The 14028-nt window shown below is 36.4% G+C and overlaps 1 protein-coding gene across 2 annotated transcripts in view; it reads left to right on the forward strand.

The window, feature by feature from the left end:
* LOC121320670 (FERM and PDZ domain-containing protein 4-like) overlaps positions 1-14028 on the forward strand; it is a 99617-nt gene that overhangs the window by 52680 nt on the left and 32909 nt on the right. For both annotated transcript variants that reach the window (XM_041259220.1, XM_041259221.1), the window contains exons 3-4: positions 1507-1667; positions 5179-5281. In XM_041259220.1, coding sequence (XP_041115154.1) covers positions 1507-1667; positions 5179-5281 — 264 coding nt within the window. The remainder of the gene's footprint in view (positions 1-1506; positions 1668-5178; positions 5282-14028) is intronic.

Here is a 14028-nt window from a genome sequence, read left to right on the forward strand (position 1 = left end):
CCTATTTTCTGTTCTGAATGCCCCTTTATCTAATCTCCATTTGTGACCCCTGGTCCTTGTTTCTTGTTTCAGGTCGAAAAAGTCCCCTGGGTCAACATTGTCAGTACTTTTTAGAATTTTGAATGCTTGAATGGCCGCATAGTCTATATTTTTCAAGACTGAATAGATTCAATTTTTTTAGCCTGTCTGCATATGACTTGCCTTTTCAACCCGGAATAATTCTGGTCGCTCTTCTTTGCACTCTTTCTTTTTGTAGTGAGGTGACTAGAACTGAACACAGTGTTCTAGATGAGGTCTTACTAATGCATTGTAAAGTTTTAACATTACTTCCCTTGATTTAAATTCAATACTTTTCACTGTATATCCGAGAATTTATTGGCCATTTTTTTATAGCATCCTCACATTGTCTAGATGAAGAGATTTCTGAGTCAACATAAACTCCTAGATCTTTTTAATAGATTCCTTCTTCAATTTCAGTATCTCTGATATGGTATTTATAATGCACATTTTTTTTTGCCTGTGTGCAGTACCATACACTTTTCTATATTAATTGTCATTTGCCATGTGTCTGCCCAGTTCTGAATCTTGTCTAGATCAGTTTGAATGACCTTTGCTGCTGCAACAGTGTTTGCCACTCCTCCTATTTTTGTGTCGTCTGCAAATTTAACAAGTTTGCTGTCTATACCAGAATCTGAATCATTAATGTAGATTAGGAATAGCAGAGGACCTAAATCTGATCCTTGTGTTACTCCCCTGGTTATCTCACTCCATTTTGAGGTTTCTCCTCTAATCAGTACTTTATGTCTTCTACATGTTAACCACTCCCTAATCTATGTGCATGCATTTCCTTGAATCCCTACTCCGTTCAGTTTGAGAATTAATCTTTTATGCGGGACTTACTGGAAATCTAAATAAACCATGTCATACTGCAATATACACTGTCGATGTTGCATCCTCAAAAAATTCAAGCAGCTTAGTTTGACAGGTTAGCAGTCTTGGGTACTGAAGAAAACACAATATGACCTCAGGCAATAATCAAAATAAATAACTAGGTGTTCTTTCTAAAAAAACATGACTTTGTCAAACTACCTTAATAATAATTCAATGTAAAAAAAAAAACAGACATTACATTACAAAATATTATCTAATTGTTCCCACAAAGGAAAGTACCGTTACAAAAACAACATTAACAGCATATCCATCTCAATGACTTATGTCTTAATTTTGACTTCATTATAATTTAGGACCTGGTCTGTTCACAACTTTGACTATCACTGTCATTGATAAAAGCACAAGCAGAGGCATTCTGGAGAATTGAATGCTTTTCAGAAGATTGAACTTCATCCATCTCATCACTATTGACAATGCTGGGGAAAGCAAGTTATTATCTACATCAGTGCCGTACACCACCATGATACACAACAGAAAATTAAGGATCCTTTAGAAATGGTGGTTAAATAAAGATACTGAAAGTTAACAACATATTTTGTATTTTCTTTCTTGCAGTTACATGACCCCTACCCCTTCGTTTGAAGAAGTGCAATTCGAGGGAAACCAGCTCATTCCTCCGGCCCCTCGCAAGGTGGAGATGAGAAGAGACCCTGTGCTGGGATTTGGTTTCGTGGCAGGTAGTGAGAAACCTGTGGTCGTACGCTCCGTCACACCAGGTAACACTGCACTGCAAACAATGTTCAATCAAAAATAACTGTAAAGGCTTGGTTGTCACTTCTTTAATACAATTTTGTCTATGGTAAAATTCATCTGGACACAAACTAGCAAGCATACAGTTAATGCTTTCCATATTGATGAAAATAAATAAATAAATCGAATTGAATGACACAGCAGAATCCCTAGCTCAACAACAACATTGAATACAATTTAAATTATTATACTTAAATGAATCTGAAATCTTTCTTAGTGATATCCAAATGCATTTACATATTCTCCACCTGAAAACACTTCAGACACCCAGAGAACTAAACAGTTTCCTTGACAACGAAAGAAACAACAGATCATCCTTAGACTAGATAGAGTACTGGTTCACTGTCATGAAGAGCTGTTCTAAAGCACCCAATTTACAGTTTGACAGCTGTACCCTTATACAAGTTTACCACAGTAAATTTGCACAGTACTTTGCAGTTCTCCCATGCCTTTTCTATGGTTATACTTTGCATTAACAAAACATGGTTTGCTATGTTGTTTTTTAACATTCTTTACCACACCTCTGTGTGCTTTACATTGCTTATCTATGTGTTACCAAGTTTTCACAACGCCTTATTACACTTCGCTATGCTTTTACTATGTGAAACTTTTATAAGAGTAAGGGACTGAATACAGTACATACTAAGAGTATACAAGTGTTCACAGGGGACAGCAATTTTACACTGCTTTCCTTAGAACTGGAACCACAGTGGCAACGTTAGGAATTTTGCTCAGTTAAGAGGGAGTTTGACAGCAATGCCAGGTGTTACACTTTCTTCAATGTTTGATGAACCCTTTAGCATAATTTCAGGTGTTCTGGAGGTTATTGTGAATATGTATGCAGAGTACTTATACTTGTTAATGTCATAGTAATCCAGGATCTGGATGATGTCAGCGGAAGAGGATTATTATTATTTATTTCTTAGCAATTGTTACAAAGTATCACAATACAAAGTATCACATTGCAAAATCTCACATTACACACTATCACCTGTTATAAAGAACAGTAAAATCAGTAAAAAAAATAAGATACAATTCAAATAAGAGCAAAATAAAAAATGACTTTTAAGAGTGAATTTGACAAAGAGCCGTTAAACTTATAGTAATAATATTTGCTTATAGAGTAAATTCCATTAAGAGCACATAGTCAGTATGATAAATGGATAAGAATGATTTCAAGTAAGAGCAAATACGAAAAACGTGAATATGGATTCCTTTAAGGGTAAAATCAACAAGATACATAAAAGAATTATAATTCAAAGCAATAGTAGAATACAGCAAAATATTTATTTAAATGCTCAGACAATGCACTTTAAATAAAATACATTTAAAATTACCGATAAATTAAAAGGAATATTCAAAAATATATTTTGGCAGTCATATTTTATTCAGCAAACAGAAAATATTTGCTACCATGTGTCATGCATTCTTCAAAGGGCTTGCACATGGTTTTAAGAACTGTAGCTACTCTTGACTGAAGCTAAAATTAGAACCAAAATGATTAGCAAAATATTTTAGCTGTTTATATGTTTTTATTGGCATTAGTATTACCACTATGGTAACTTGTATTTGTGCACAAGGTAACATTCTTAACAGAATTAAAATGCAGTTGCTGCTGTTTGGTTTTAAATAGAATGTGACTTCTAATCATTTGAATATATATAAAATTAATTAAGCGATAGTGCCCGTCGATGAAGGCTGGACTGGAATTATGTGCCCCGAGATATCTGAAAACACTTTTTCTCATTTTTCTTTAAGAAAAAAAAAAACACTTTAATATTTAGTTGTGCCTCCAACTTGTAATGATTTGTCAGGTAACCTTCCGCTGAAAAACATTTTAGGAAAATAGTTCCAAAAATGTCTGCAAAGCATCACGGACATATAAATAGAGAAAAAAAATGAAACAAATAACTTTTTTCCTTGTCAGAGCTGCTCATAGCTTATCTTATATTTCCAGATAACTGAAACAGTATTACCTAATTGTCCGTGTCTCAGTTTGTTGTTGTTGAAAGATGCTTAGCTCCAGTCGAGCTGACAGGCTATGATTGGCTGATTCGGCCGTTGCTGGTATAGGTGCAAAGTATTGATTGGCTGGTTTTGATGGACAATAAAACAAACTTAGACTATTTATGTATGTTTAGTATTTGCTGTCCAATAGATACGAACTGGACTTTCATTACAGCAAGTTAAAATGAAAAAAATGGATTGATTTTAAGTTTGATTTACAGCTGATGCGGTGACGTTCCAGGAGGCTACTGTCTATTAGAAGCCCACTAGAGCTGGAAGCTGATTGGCTGATGATACTGAATCATTTTCTAATCTCTGTTAGAAGCCCACAACTGCTGGAAGCTGAATAGCTGACTGTACTGCTACATTTGTTTAAGTTATAAATAGCAGTTGTAAAGTGCTCTCCCCACCACCAGCTTTTGTAAAACATGAATGTGGTAAAAAAAAAAAAAAGTAACAAGACCGACCATGAAAAAAGATTGCTGTGTTCAGTATATTTTAAAAAGAAGCACACCATCAAAACTGGACTTTGATTAATTTTTCACATTGCGGGTGCTTCAGCATTCCTTCCTGCTCAGAAAGAGAGATAAGAATTATTTTTTACTAGTTGAATTCCCATTTTAAGATAAAACTACAGCCTGTGCATCATTCCCTCTGCATCTATATTTTCAACTGGCAGTGTATGCCTGAAATTAACTTATCAAAGGGACATTAATATACAGACGTGGTTTCAGTTGTTTTGTTTAAGGTGTGGTGACCCCAGCGTTGAGTCTATGTTGCCACGGTAGATAAAATGTCCTCTAGTGTTCCGTGATACATGTTGAAATGCCACAGTGTATATTAAAATCTTTCTTTCAGTATTTAACAAGATCACTACTTAGACAGACATGCTTAAATTACAGCGTCACACATGTGCACCAGATATTTCAGTAATTATCTCTTGGAATACCTGTAATATCAGGTCTATACTCCCTCAAAAGTGCAAGTAATGTGACAGTGTCCTTCTTCTCAATTTGCAGTTAGTTGCATTAATACAACAGTACACCACTAGATAGTCCCTATGCCATGTTTATGAGATCATAATAACTGATGTGAAAGACAACATATAGGGGAGTAGTGCCATTCCCTGCAGATCCCTAGTTACTCCACATAAACAGTATCAGAAAATGAATTTAAGGAATTATAACTTTTTCTGTAACCCTAGATAAAGCCTAGCAAACCACTGCTAGACCCATTTGACTCCATCTTTCCGTCCTTAACTTAGGGTCACTAAGACAGTGACGTGTATATCAATTTGATCTCTTAGGCTGATCTCTGACCCTATAACTACATTGAAGGTAAAAATGTCTATGATTTTTCACTGTGCATGTGCTTTTTTTTTTTTGCTGTCAATAAAATACTTCTCTTTCTCTGTGACTCTTTTGATCGATGCAACACTAAACCGTGTTTTTTTAAATTATTTTTCTTCAGGGGGGCCCTCTGAAGGCAAACTTGTACCAGGCGATCAGATCATCATGATAAATGAGGAGCCTGTCAGCACAGCTGCTCGGGAGAGAGTCATTGACCTCGTAAGGTAACAGCTTTGTTTCCACTTTGGTTTGGTATTCTGAGCACCATGGCTAAATTACTGGTAAAAAAAAGCCGCTGGGAGACAGACAGTGACTTCTTTGTGATGAATAGATTAGTTTGGTTTTATGAAGCTTTAATCATTCTACTCAAACGATGAAGGATTAAAAAAAAAAAAAAATCTTCAAAGCCACAGTTCAGAGTATCTTTTTTTTTCTTTTTTTTTTTTTTTGCTGCGTGAACACTTTTTCCTGAAGGTACTGCTGAATTGCTAGCCTCTTTTGTTTGCTTTACAATTATTTCACTATATGCGCTGATATGTTGGAAAAATAGGAAATACATAATAACTAATAACACCTAAACGCTACCAGAAGAATACAACAGGATGTGGCATTGTTACTAGAAACTGTTATCTAATACATTTCCTATGGCAATATTACTTTACACAAAGATGAACCGAAAGACCCAGAGCACTTGTCTGTTAATTAGTTTGTTGTAGGTTGGGTAGAAGCAGTGATTTATTGGCATTTGAGATAGGTGTCTGTCCGGCTAGCCAGAAAGAATTTATACCCCTAACAGCAAATGCAACCAGTTAATCAAGGGCATAGCAGTGTCAACAGGAAACATCTATAACTTTCATTCTGTGTTCCTGTTGACCCTATTGGACCATGTCATGAATCTCTGCTACCTCTAACTTGATATCCAGCCTCCCAAGCACTGGTAACACTTCTCCCTGAGACAGGAAAGTGCTTCCTTTGTGCAGGGACCTTATATCTTAGGTTGTACATGCTATTGACAAACAATAGGTTATTAGTTCCCTCTCGATATAAGTTCCAGCCTGAGGTTGACACACACACACACACACACACACACACACACACACACACACACACACATATATATATATATATATATATATATATATATATATATATATATATATATATATATATATATATATATATATATATATATATATATATATATATATATATATATATATATATATATATATATATATATATATATATACACACACACACACAGTACTGTGGAAAAGTTTTATGCAGGTGTGAAAAAATGCTGTAAATTAAGAATGCTTTCAAAAATAGACATGTTAATAGATTATATTTATCAATTAACTAAATGCAAAGTGAGTGAACAGAAGAAAAATCTAAATCAAATCAATATTTGGTGTGACCACCCTTTGCCTTCAAAACAGCATCAATTCTTCTAGGTACACTTGCACAAAGTCAGGGATTTTGTAGGCATATAGTCAGGTGTATGATTAAACAATTATACCAAACAGGTGCTAATGATCATCAATTCAATATGTAGGTTGAAACACAATCATTAACTGAAACAGAAACAGCTGTGTAGGAGGAATAAAACTGGGTGAGGAACAGCCAAACTCAGCTAACAAGGTGAGGTTGCTGAAGACAGTTTACTGTCAAAAGTCATACACCATGGCAAGACTGAGCACAGCAACAAGACACAAGGTAGTTATACTGCATCAGCAAGGTCTCTCCCAGGCAGAAATTTCAAGGCAGACAGGGGTTTCCAGGTGTGCTGTCCAAGCTCTTTTGAAGAAGCACAAAGAAACGTTCAACGTTGAGGACTGTAGACGCAGTGGTTGGCCAAGGAAACTTACAGCAGCAGATGAAAGACACATCATACTTACTTCCCTTCGCAATCGGAAGATGTCCAGCAGTGCCATCAGCTTAGAATTGGTAGAAAACAGTGGGACCCTGGTACACCCATCTACTGTCCGGAGAAGTCTGGTCAGAAGTGGCCTTCATGGAAGACTTGCGGCCAAAAAGCCTTACCTCCAACGTGGAAACAAGGCCAATCGACTCAACTATGCATGAAAACACAGGAATTTGGGTGCAGAAAAATGGCAGCAGGTGCTCTGGACTGACGAATCAAAATTGAAATATTTGGCTGTAGCAGAAGGCAGTTTGTTCGCCGAAGGGCTGGAGAGCGGTACACGAATGAGTGTCTGCAGGCAACATGAAGCATGGTGGAGGTTCCTTGCAAGTTTGGGGCTGCATTTCTGCAAATGGAATTGGGGATTTGGTCAGAATTAATGGTCTCCTCAATGCTGAGAAGTACAGGCAGATACTTATCCATCATGCAATACCACAGTACTGTACATATTACACACCTTCAGAGGACTGCACGGTAGTGTTATACCTGAGTGATCAACATATCTGAAACACGTTTTCAGTAGTCCAAATGTGCGCTCAATGGCACTTCGAGCAGATGTGATGGCTCTGTTATACCTGTGTTCAGCAAGAGTAATGGGATGTGAAATCGGTGTCATTACATGCAGTTTACCATACACAAAAACAAACAAATACACATTGAGATATATCTGATTCCACATCTAAGCTATTCTTCACTAGTATGTGCAACACTAACTCCTACAGTATTGCATATAAAACATTCTCTAAAGTCAATCAATCAATCTTTATTTCATATAGCGCCTTTCATAGTGGACCACCATCACAAAGCACTTTACAAGGTGCAGTAACAACAAGAAAATCCATAATACTTCAAACACAGAGAAATGCATAATAAGTGATATACAGTAAAAAAATTTTTTTTAAAAAAATCTAAATGCATAATACATTAAATACATGGAAAGTGCATAATACATGGTAGTAGCATAATACATGAAACAGTATATTAAATACAGTGGAAAGTGCATAATACACGATAGTAGCATAATACATGAAATGGTACATTAAATACAGTGAAGTGCATAATACATGATAGTAAAAATACGTGAATTAGTAGCAGCAACACAGCAGCTAAAAGCAGATATCAGGCTTAAGCAAGAGAGAACAGGAGTGTTAGAGAGCTGATTTAAAGCGAGTGATGTTGGGAGAATCACACACCGAAGCTGGGAGAGAGTTCCAAAGAGTCGGAGCCATGAAGCTAAAACGAACGTTCTCCAAGTGTGGTGCACTTTTGCTTGGGGATAACAAGCAGGCCAGAGTCGGAGGACTTCAGCTTGCGGGCAGGGACACAGTTGGTCAGCAGGTTGAGGAGGTACTCACGACCGATGTGTTGAAGGGCATTGTAGGTGAGCAGGAGAGTTTTGAAATTAATCCTCAACTTTACAGGTAGCCAGTGCAGCCTGGTAAGACAGGGGGTGATGTGATCATGTTTTTTACATCTGGTGAGGATCCTGGCAGTGTCATTCTGAACTAGCTGCAGTCGGTTTATGGTGCGTGCCGGGGGACAACCATATAGAGAGTTGCAGTAGTCGAGTCGAGAGGAGACAAATGCATGACAAAGTATCTCCGCATCAGGGAGGGAAAGGTAGGGACGAACTTTGGAGATGTTTTGAAAATGGTAGAAGGAAGAATTGACCACGGAGTAGATGTGGGCATCAAAGAAGAGGTTGCTATCAAGAAGTACACCAAGGTACAAAATAACTTTCACAATGAATACCACAGGTTACCAAAATTACAATAGGATCTCTTTCATAGGTTCCTAAGGGCAAATCAAATTGTACTGGATGCAATCACATTAACAAAAGAAGTACTTTAAATATACCTAAAACAGTATTTAAGCTAACACTTATACGATAAGATATGTGTTATCTAAACACATACACACATAGATTTTTACTCTATATCACGGTTCTCCTCTCTTCTTCGTTAACCCTAGTAAACAATAACCTTATGCAATACTTGGGTGAATTTTATGTTATACAGTTAGCATCTTTAGTAAAGCAGTAAGGACTTCTTAAGACAACAAGACTGGGCTCCTCTGAGGAGCAATTTGAAGAACATGGTACAGCACCAATAGCTTGGAAGCCATTTCTGAAGACAAGGAGCAGTGGTACAACTAAACACCTTTGTAGTCATTTTGAAGACAAATTTTAGTTGCTAACTATGAGGATAGCGTCATGGCCAAGGCTGGTTACCGGCAGGAAGTAAACCCAGAGAAAGAAAACTGCAATTGTATGCGCAAAGCACACTTTAATTAACAAAACACAAAATAAACACAAACAAAAAAACACAGCACAGGGGCCAAAATAAATGGTTCAAACTAAATAAGCACATGTATTCTGGACATTCGCCTTCAGTTACAAATACATGTGACCCTTCCTCAACAAGCACTCAATTAACTAACCTGATTGTTTGTAGGGATAAATTGAATCCTGTCCCTGCCAAACTTACGTTAAAAACAAATCAATCTTTATTTACACCCCAACACCAACACCAAAACCACACACACACACACACACACACACACACACACTATTTACACATCTGCCACACTAAGATTCCTGTAGTGTGAGATTTTGGAACATAGGAGGCCAGAGAGAGTTTCTTATTTGCTGGTCATATCAGAGTTGACTTTTCCTTTGAAGTGACAGTGTTAAGCACTGTCTCCTAGTGTCCATATGAATTTCAGAATGATTTTCTTATAATCAGTGCTTGTTATATTTTAAGGAACTAAAAATTGACACATCACTCCTAGTTTATATCAGGTCTTATGTATATGTTCCTATAAAATGTACCTTTCTTTTGCAGATCAGAGTTTTAATCTAGTTTGTTTTATATATTCTTAATGATACCTTATTTTTGTTACTGATTTGTGTGGTTTGGGATATCTTTATTTAGTCTCAGTGTTTTCTTAATTCCAATGGACTTCTGTATTATTTATTTTGTTTGAAATATTTTAATTTTGTAAATATATTTTCCATTTGCTATAGTTATATCAGCCTTTCTAGGACCTTTGAGACCCACCCAATCTCAACAGAAACAACAGGTAGCTGTTCTTCTGAGGTGGAGTCTCATGACTAATTCCATTGGCTTTGAGAAGATTGTGTAAGGCTTTGTTGCAAAATGGTTTGCAGTGCGCAGGTGTAGAGGTGATGCAGTACTCAGTAACAACAATCCAACAACAGTTCAGTGGTGAAAAATGAAGCTTTATTATTTGCTTATATAATAATACTGGCTCTACACAGCGATGTGTAAAGCCAGTTAAAACCACAGGGTTCAGTCCCGAAATAATAATAACACACACTTTAAAACACCTACACGATCACCAGTCCAGCAGTGAGTGCTCTGGGTGCAAGTGGTGTTGTGAATACATGAAACAGTGATTACAGAGCTGCAGTGCAGTCCAGGTTTGATACTGGCTTAACAGCGACAGCCCCTGGGTATTTAGCTGTCTACAATGACAAATAACAACAGTTAAATAGACAGACAAGACTTTTTATTCATCCCGGTCGTTTCTTAACCATAACAAAGGAACAGATTGCTTGGCCACATCCCCTGACACACCCTCAGTCTCGCCCCCTTCAGTAGTGATTGCAATCACGTATCTTCCAATCCATGACTGACACATCTCCTACCGCATTAAGAAGATGACTTCTGGTATTGTAACTCCGCCCCCTTTCTGGATGGTCAACTTCCGACTGATCCTGGAATGAACTGCCAAATCCTTGAGTCCGGGGCCCACTGTTCCTGTTACACAGAGCCCTCACAGGCTGAACATTCACTCTCTGTCACAGGCTTGTGTATCAAAATGCCGATGCACAGTAAGTGGGTTCAAAAGGCATTATTGGGAGAGTACACGGTATGAGGTCTACAGAGCAAAGGGATACTGCAGCTGATACTTCCTGTATCCCTTACATAAAGGTCAACCCCCAGTCAATATACGGGAACCCTAACAGTCGAAGTCTAAATGTGCATTAATTCAAACCTGTAAAGATGAAGACACATATCTCAAACATAGTGTAACCGATACAAATTATGATTTCTGGTTGCTTCTCTTAATTTTTCTAACTTTACTAGTGTGACAAGATAACGTGACGGCCAAAGATGTGACTGGCAGGAATTAAAGACTCAGAGACAGAAGCTGCAGTGAAGCACTGTTGCATACTTTATTAAAAAAAAAAAAAAAAAACACAGGAACAAGTAAACATGCACAAGGGCCAGAATAAAAGGTTAAACAAAACAATTTTGCTATCAGGCTGGGCATTCGCCTTCACTGATCAAGTTCTCCAGAAACAATACTAAAAACACAGCACTCTATGAGGGACTCCCTCTTCATCATTTAGTATTTCTCCTTATTATATATTATATATATATATTATATATATATATAATATATATATTATATATATATATGGCCATATATTATACCGGTACGTGAGGAGGTCACAACCAGTTACTTGCAGGGGAATGATTTACCAGGGTTGAACCACACCTGTGATTGCTTGCAGGGAAAGATTTAACCCCATCCCTGCCAACCTTACATTCACATACACACACTATTTACAGCAGCAGAGCTTCTGCGCTACCACAACTATTTTTAAAAGATTAAATGCTGGTCCATTTTTTTTTCAGCAGGAATAATTGTTTCTTCAAGCAGTTTCAAGAACTCAAAAAAGAGAGGCTTTTGTTGAATGGCAACACTGTCAACATACTGACTTTTTAAAAGCATGTGTTCTGTTGAGTATTATTGGCTGACTCCCTTTGAAAAACAGTGTAGTCAGTGAATTTACTGGTACCGGGTGTCTGCATAGTCAAAAATAGCTTGAAAAAAGTCCACAGTAATGGTGAGAAGCAGCGAGGCAGTGTGCTGCATGAGATGAAGCATAAATGTATTTGGGCAAGAATGTCATCTTTTATAAATTACATTTTCCAGCAGAAAACCACTGTAAGTGCAAAACATATTTTCCCTGCCGGAGATGAAAACTGAACATGCATAGTCAATTTTCGGATCCTTTGATCTATGTCACAAAGACTCGAATGTTCTGGCTAATCAGCATAGAGTTTTGTTAGTGGTTCCTTTTTCATAGCTAGGTGCTCTGCTGGGACATGCCCACTAGCTGGTCAAGAAACCTACGATTCCCAGTAAACAAAACACAGCTGGTAGCACATCACAGATGGATCTGCAATTTATTGGTTTACTGCACAAGTAAAACTGTAAAATAAGTTGCTAGGAAAAAATAGAAACATATGTTCCATATGTTTATGACATACAGTTTGGTTTGTTTATTAGGTTGTTTGCTGAAGATTGTAATGAAACAATGTATGTATCAGAAAGAATGAATCCTTAAAATGAATAGTTTGTTTGGAGTGGATACCCACTTCTGTGCTTAAATAGCAGCATTCTTGCTTGTGAAGAACTGGTGAGATGATATGTGTTTGAGTCAAATAGATATTTTCCCTGAAAGGAATGGATATTGAAAACCACACAGTTTGTAAAAACAAATGCACACCTTGTGATTTTTGGAGGCTTTTTTCACAAAACGTAATTGACACATTTGTACTTATAGGAAAAAATGGTTATCCCAGTAACTGGAGATTATCCCATGGTGCACAACGGTTACACTTACAAAGAAAGTTGGGAATGGTAACCCCAGGACTGTTTAAGCAATACAGTCAATTAGGGACTCATCACAGCCATATACTGAACTACCAAAGACCTTTTTTCAAAAGACCTCCAGTTATTTTTTGGTTTGTTGTCACATTTTGTTCCAGTCGCAAAATTATTATGATAACCTTTGACTAGATGTATGAAATGTATTGGGATTGCATAAAATTCCATACTCCTGAGTTTGCCAGTTGTGTTGATTGTGTAAGATCACCACTTAACCTGTGTTTGTTCTTCATTACTCAAACATAAATTGCATTTATGATATGTTGTAAAAGTATGTTGAATTACCACACAACACCTGTCAATGCTTACTGACCTTAAAATGTTTTATTATTGAAATGCATATCAGTGCAAAGGATATATAGATCTGTAATAATATGCTTTGTATTGATGCCTACTCCAATTTTTTTTTTATTCTTCCTTGTTACATAAATATAATAAAATCATGATTAAAAAAAAAAAAAAAAACAAAACATATGACTTAAATAGGTGTTTGTTGAGGTTTTACCAAAAATATGACACAATACAGTTAATTGCTGTTCCCAGTAAAAAAACAGGTGTTTAATTTAAACATAGTTTTACCAATTAGACCCCAATGACTACCTTCTTGTGGGAGAGCAAACCATAAATGTGGGAAGAATTGTGTATATATAAGTATGTATAATAGCACTGTATAGTTAAAAGAGTTTGGTAGGCATTGTAGACACTTGTTTCAATGTACCTTTTATAAATATAAAAAGTGTAGGCAATTGTCAGGACATGAGTGGTGTGGGAAGTAGTGAATGTCTTAACAGCAGATATATTTTAAACCATTTGTGTTAGTATACCACTCTACCAGCTATGGTAAGAGGAGTTTAAAACAGGGAGTTTTATTCCCAATACAAACAGATTAAAAAATAATTGAAATAATTGATTTTCAGGTTGGCTAGATATGATTAATTGACGTTTATCAAAAGTGAGATTCATTTGTTGTGAATCCTGTAAGCCATAACAATAATACAATGACAAACTCATCGTTAAGACATTAAAGGTCATATTTTCTGATTTTCCTAAAACCCTATTTTTATGAAAAGAAAAACGTCAATGTTAATGTAACAAAATGACAAACTTGAGTGCGTAAGCGACCTTGAATTATTTTATTAATTTGATATAAAATAAAATAGAGGGTCAAAGACATTCGTCAGGTTTTATTTTAGTTGGAAAGGCAGTGGCTTCCAGCACTAACCTATTAATCATAAAGCAATGGCTTTTTGGCTGAAATCAACAAGTATTATTTCAGTCAGGTTTTTGGTTAATTTAATAAACAACAATATCACCTTATGACCTTGGAAAGATAAGGCTGAA

This window comes from Polyodon spathula, chromosome 9 (genome assembly GCF_017654505.1).
Source record: "Polyodon spathula isolate WHYD16114869_AA chromosome 9, ASM1765450v1, whole genome shotgun sequence".
NCBI lineage: Eukaryota > Metazoa > Chordata > Actinopteri > Acipenseriformes > Polyodontidae > Polyodon > Polyodon spathula.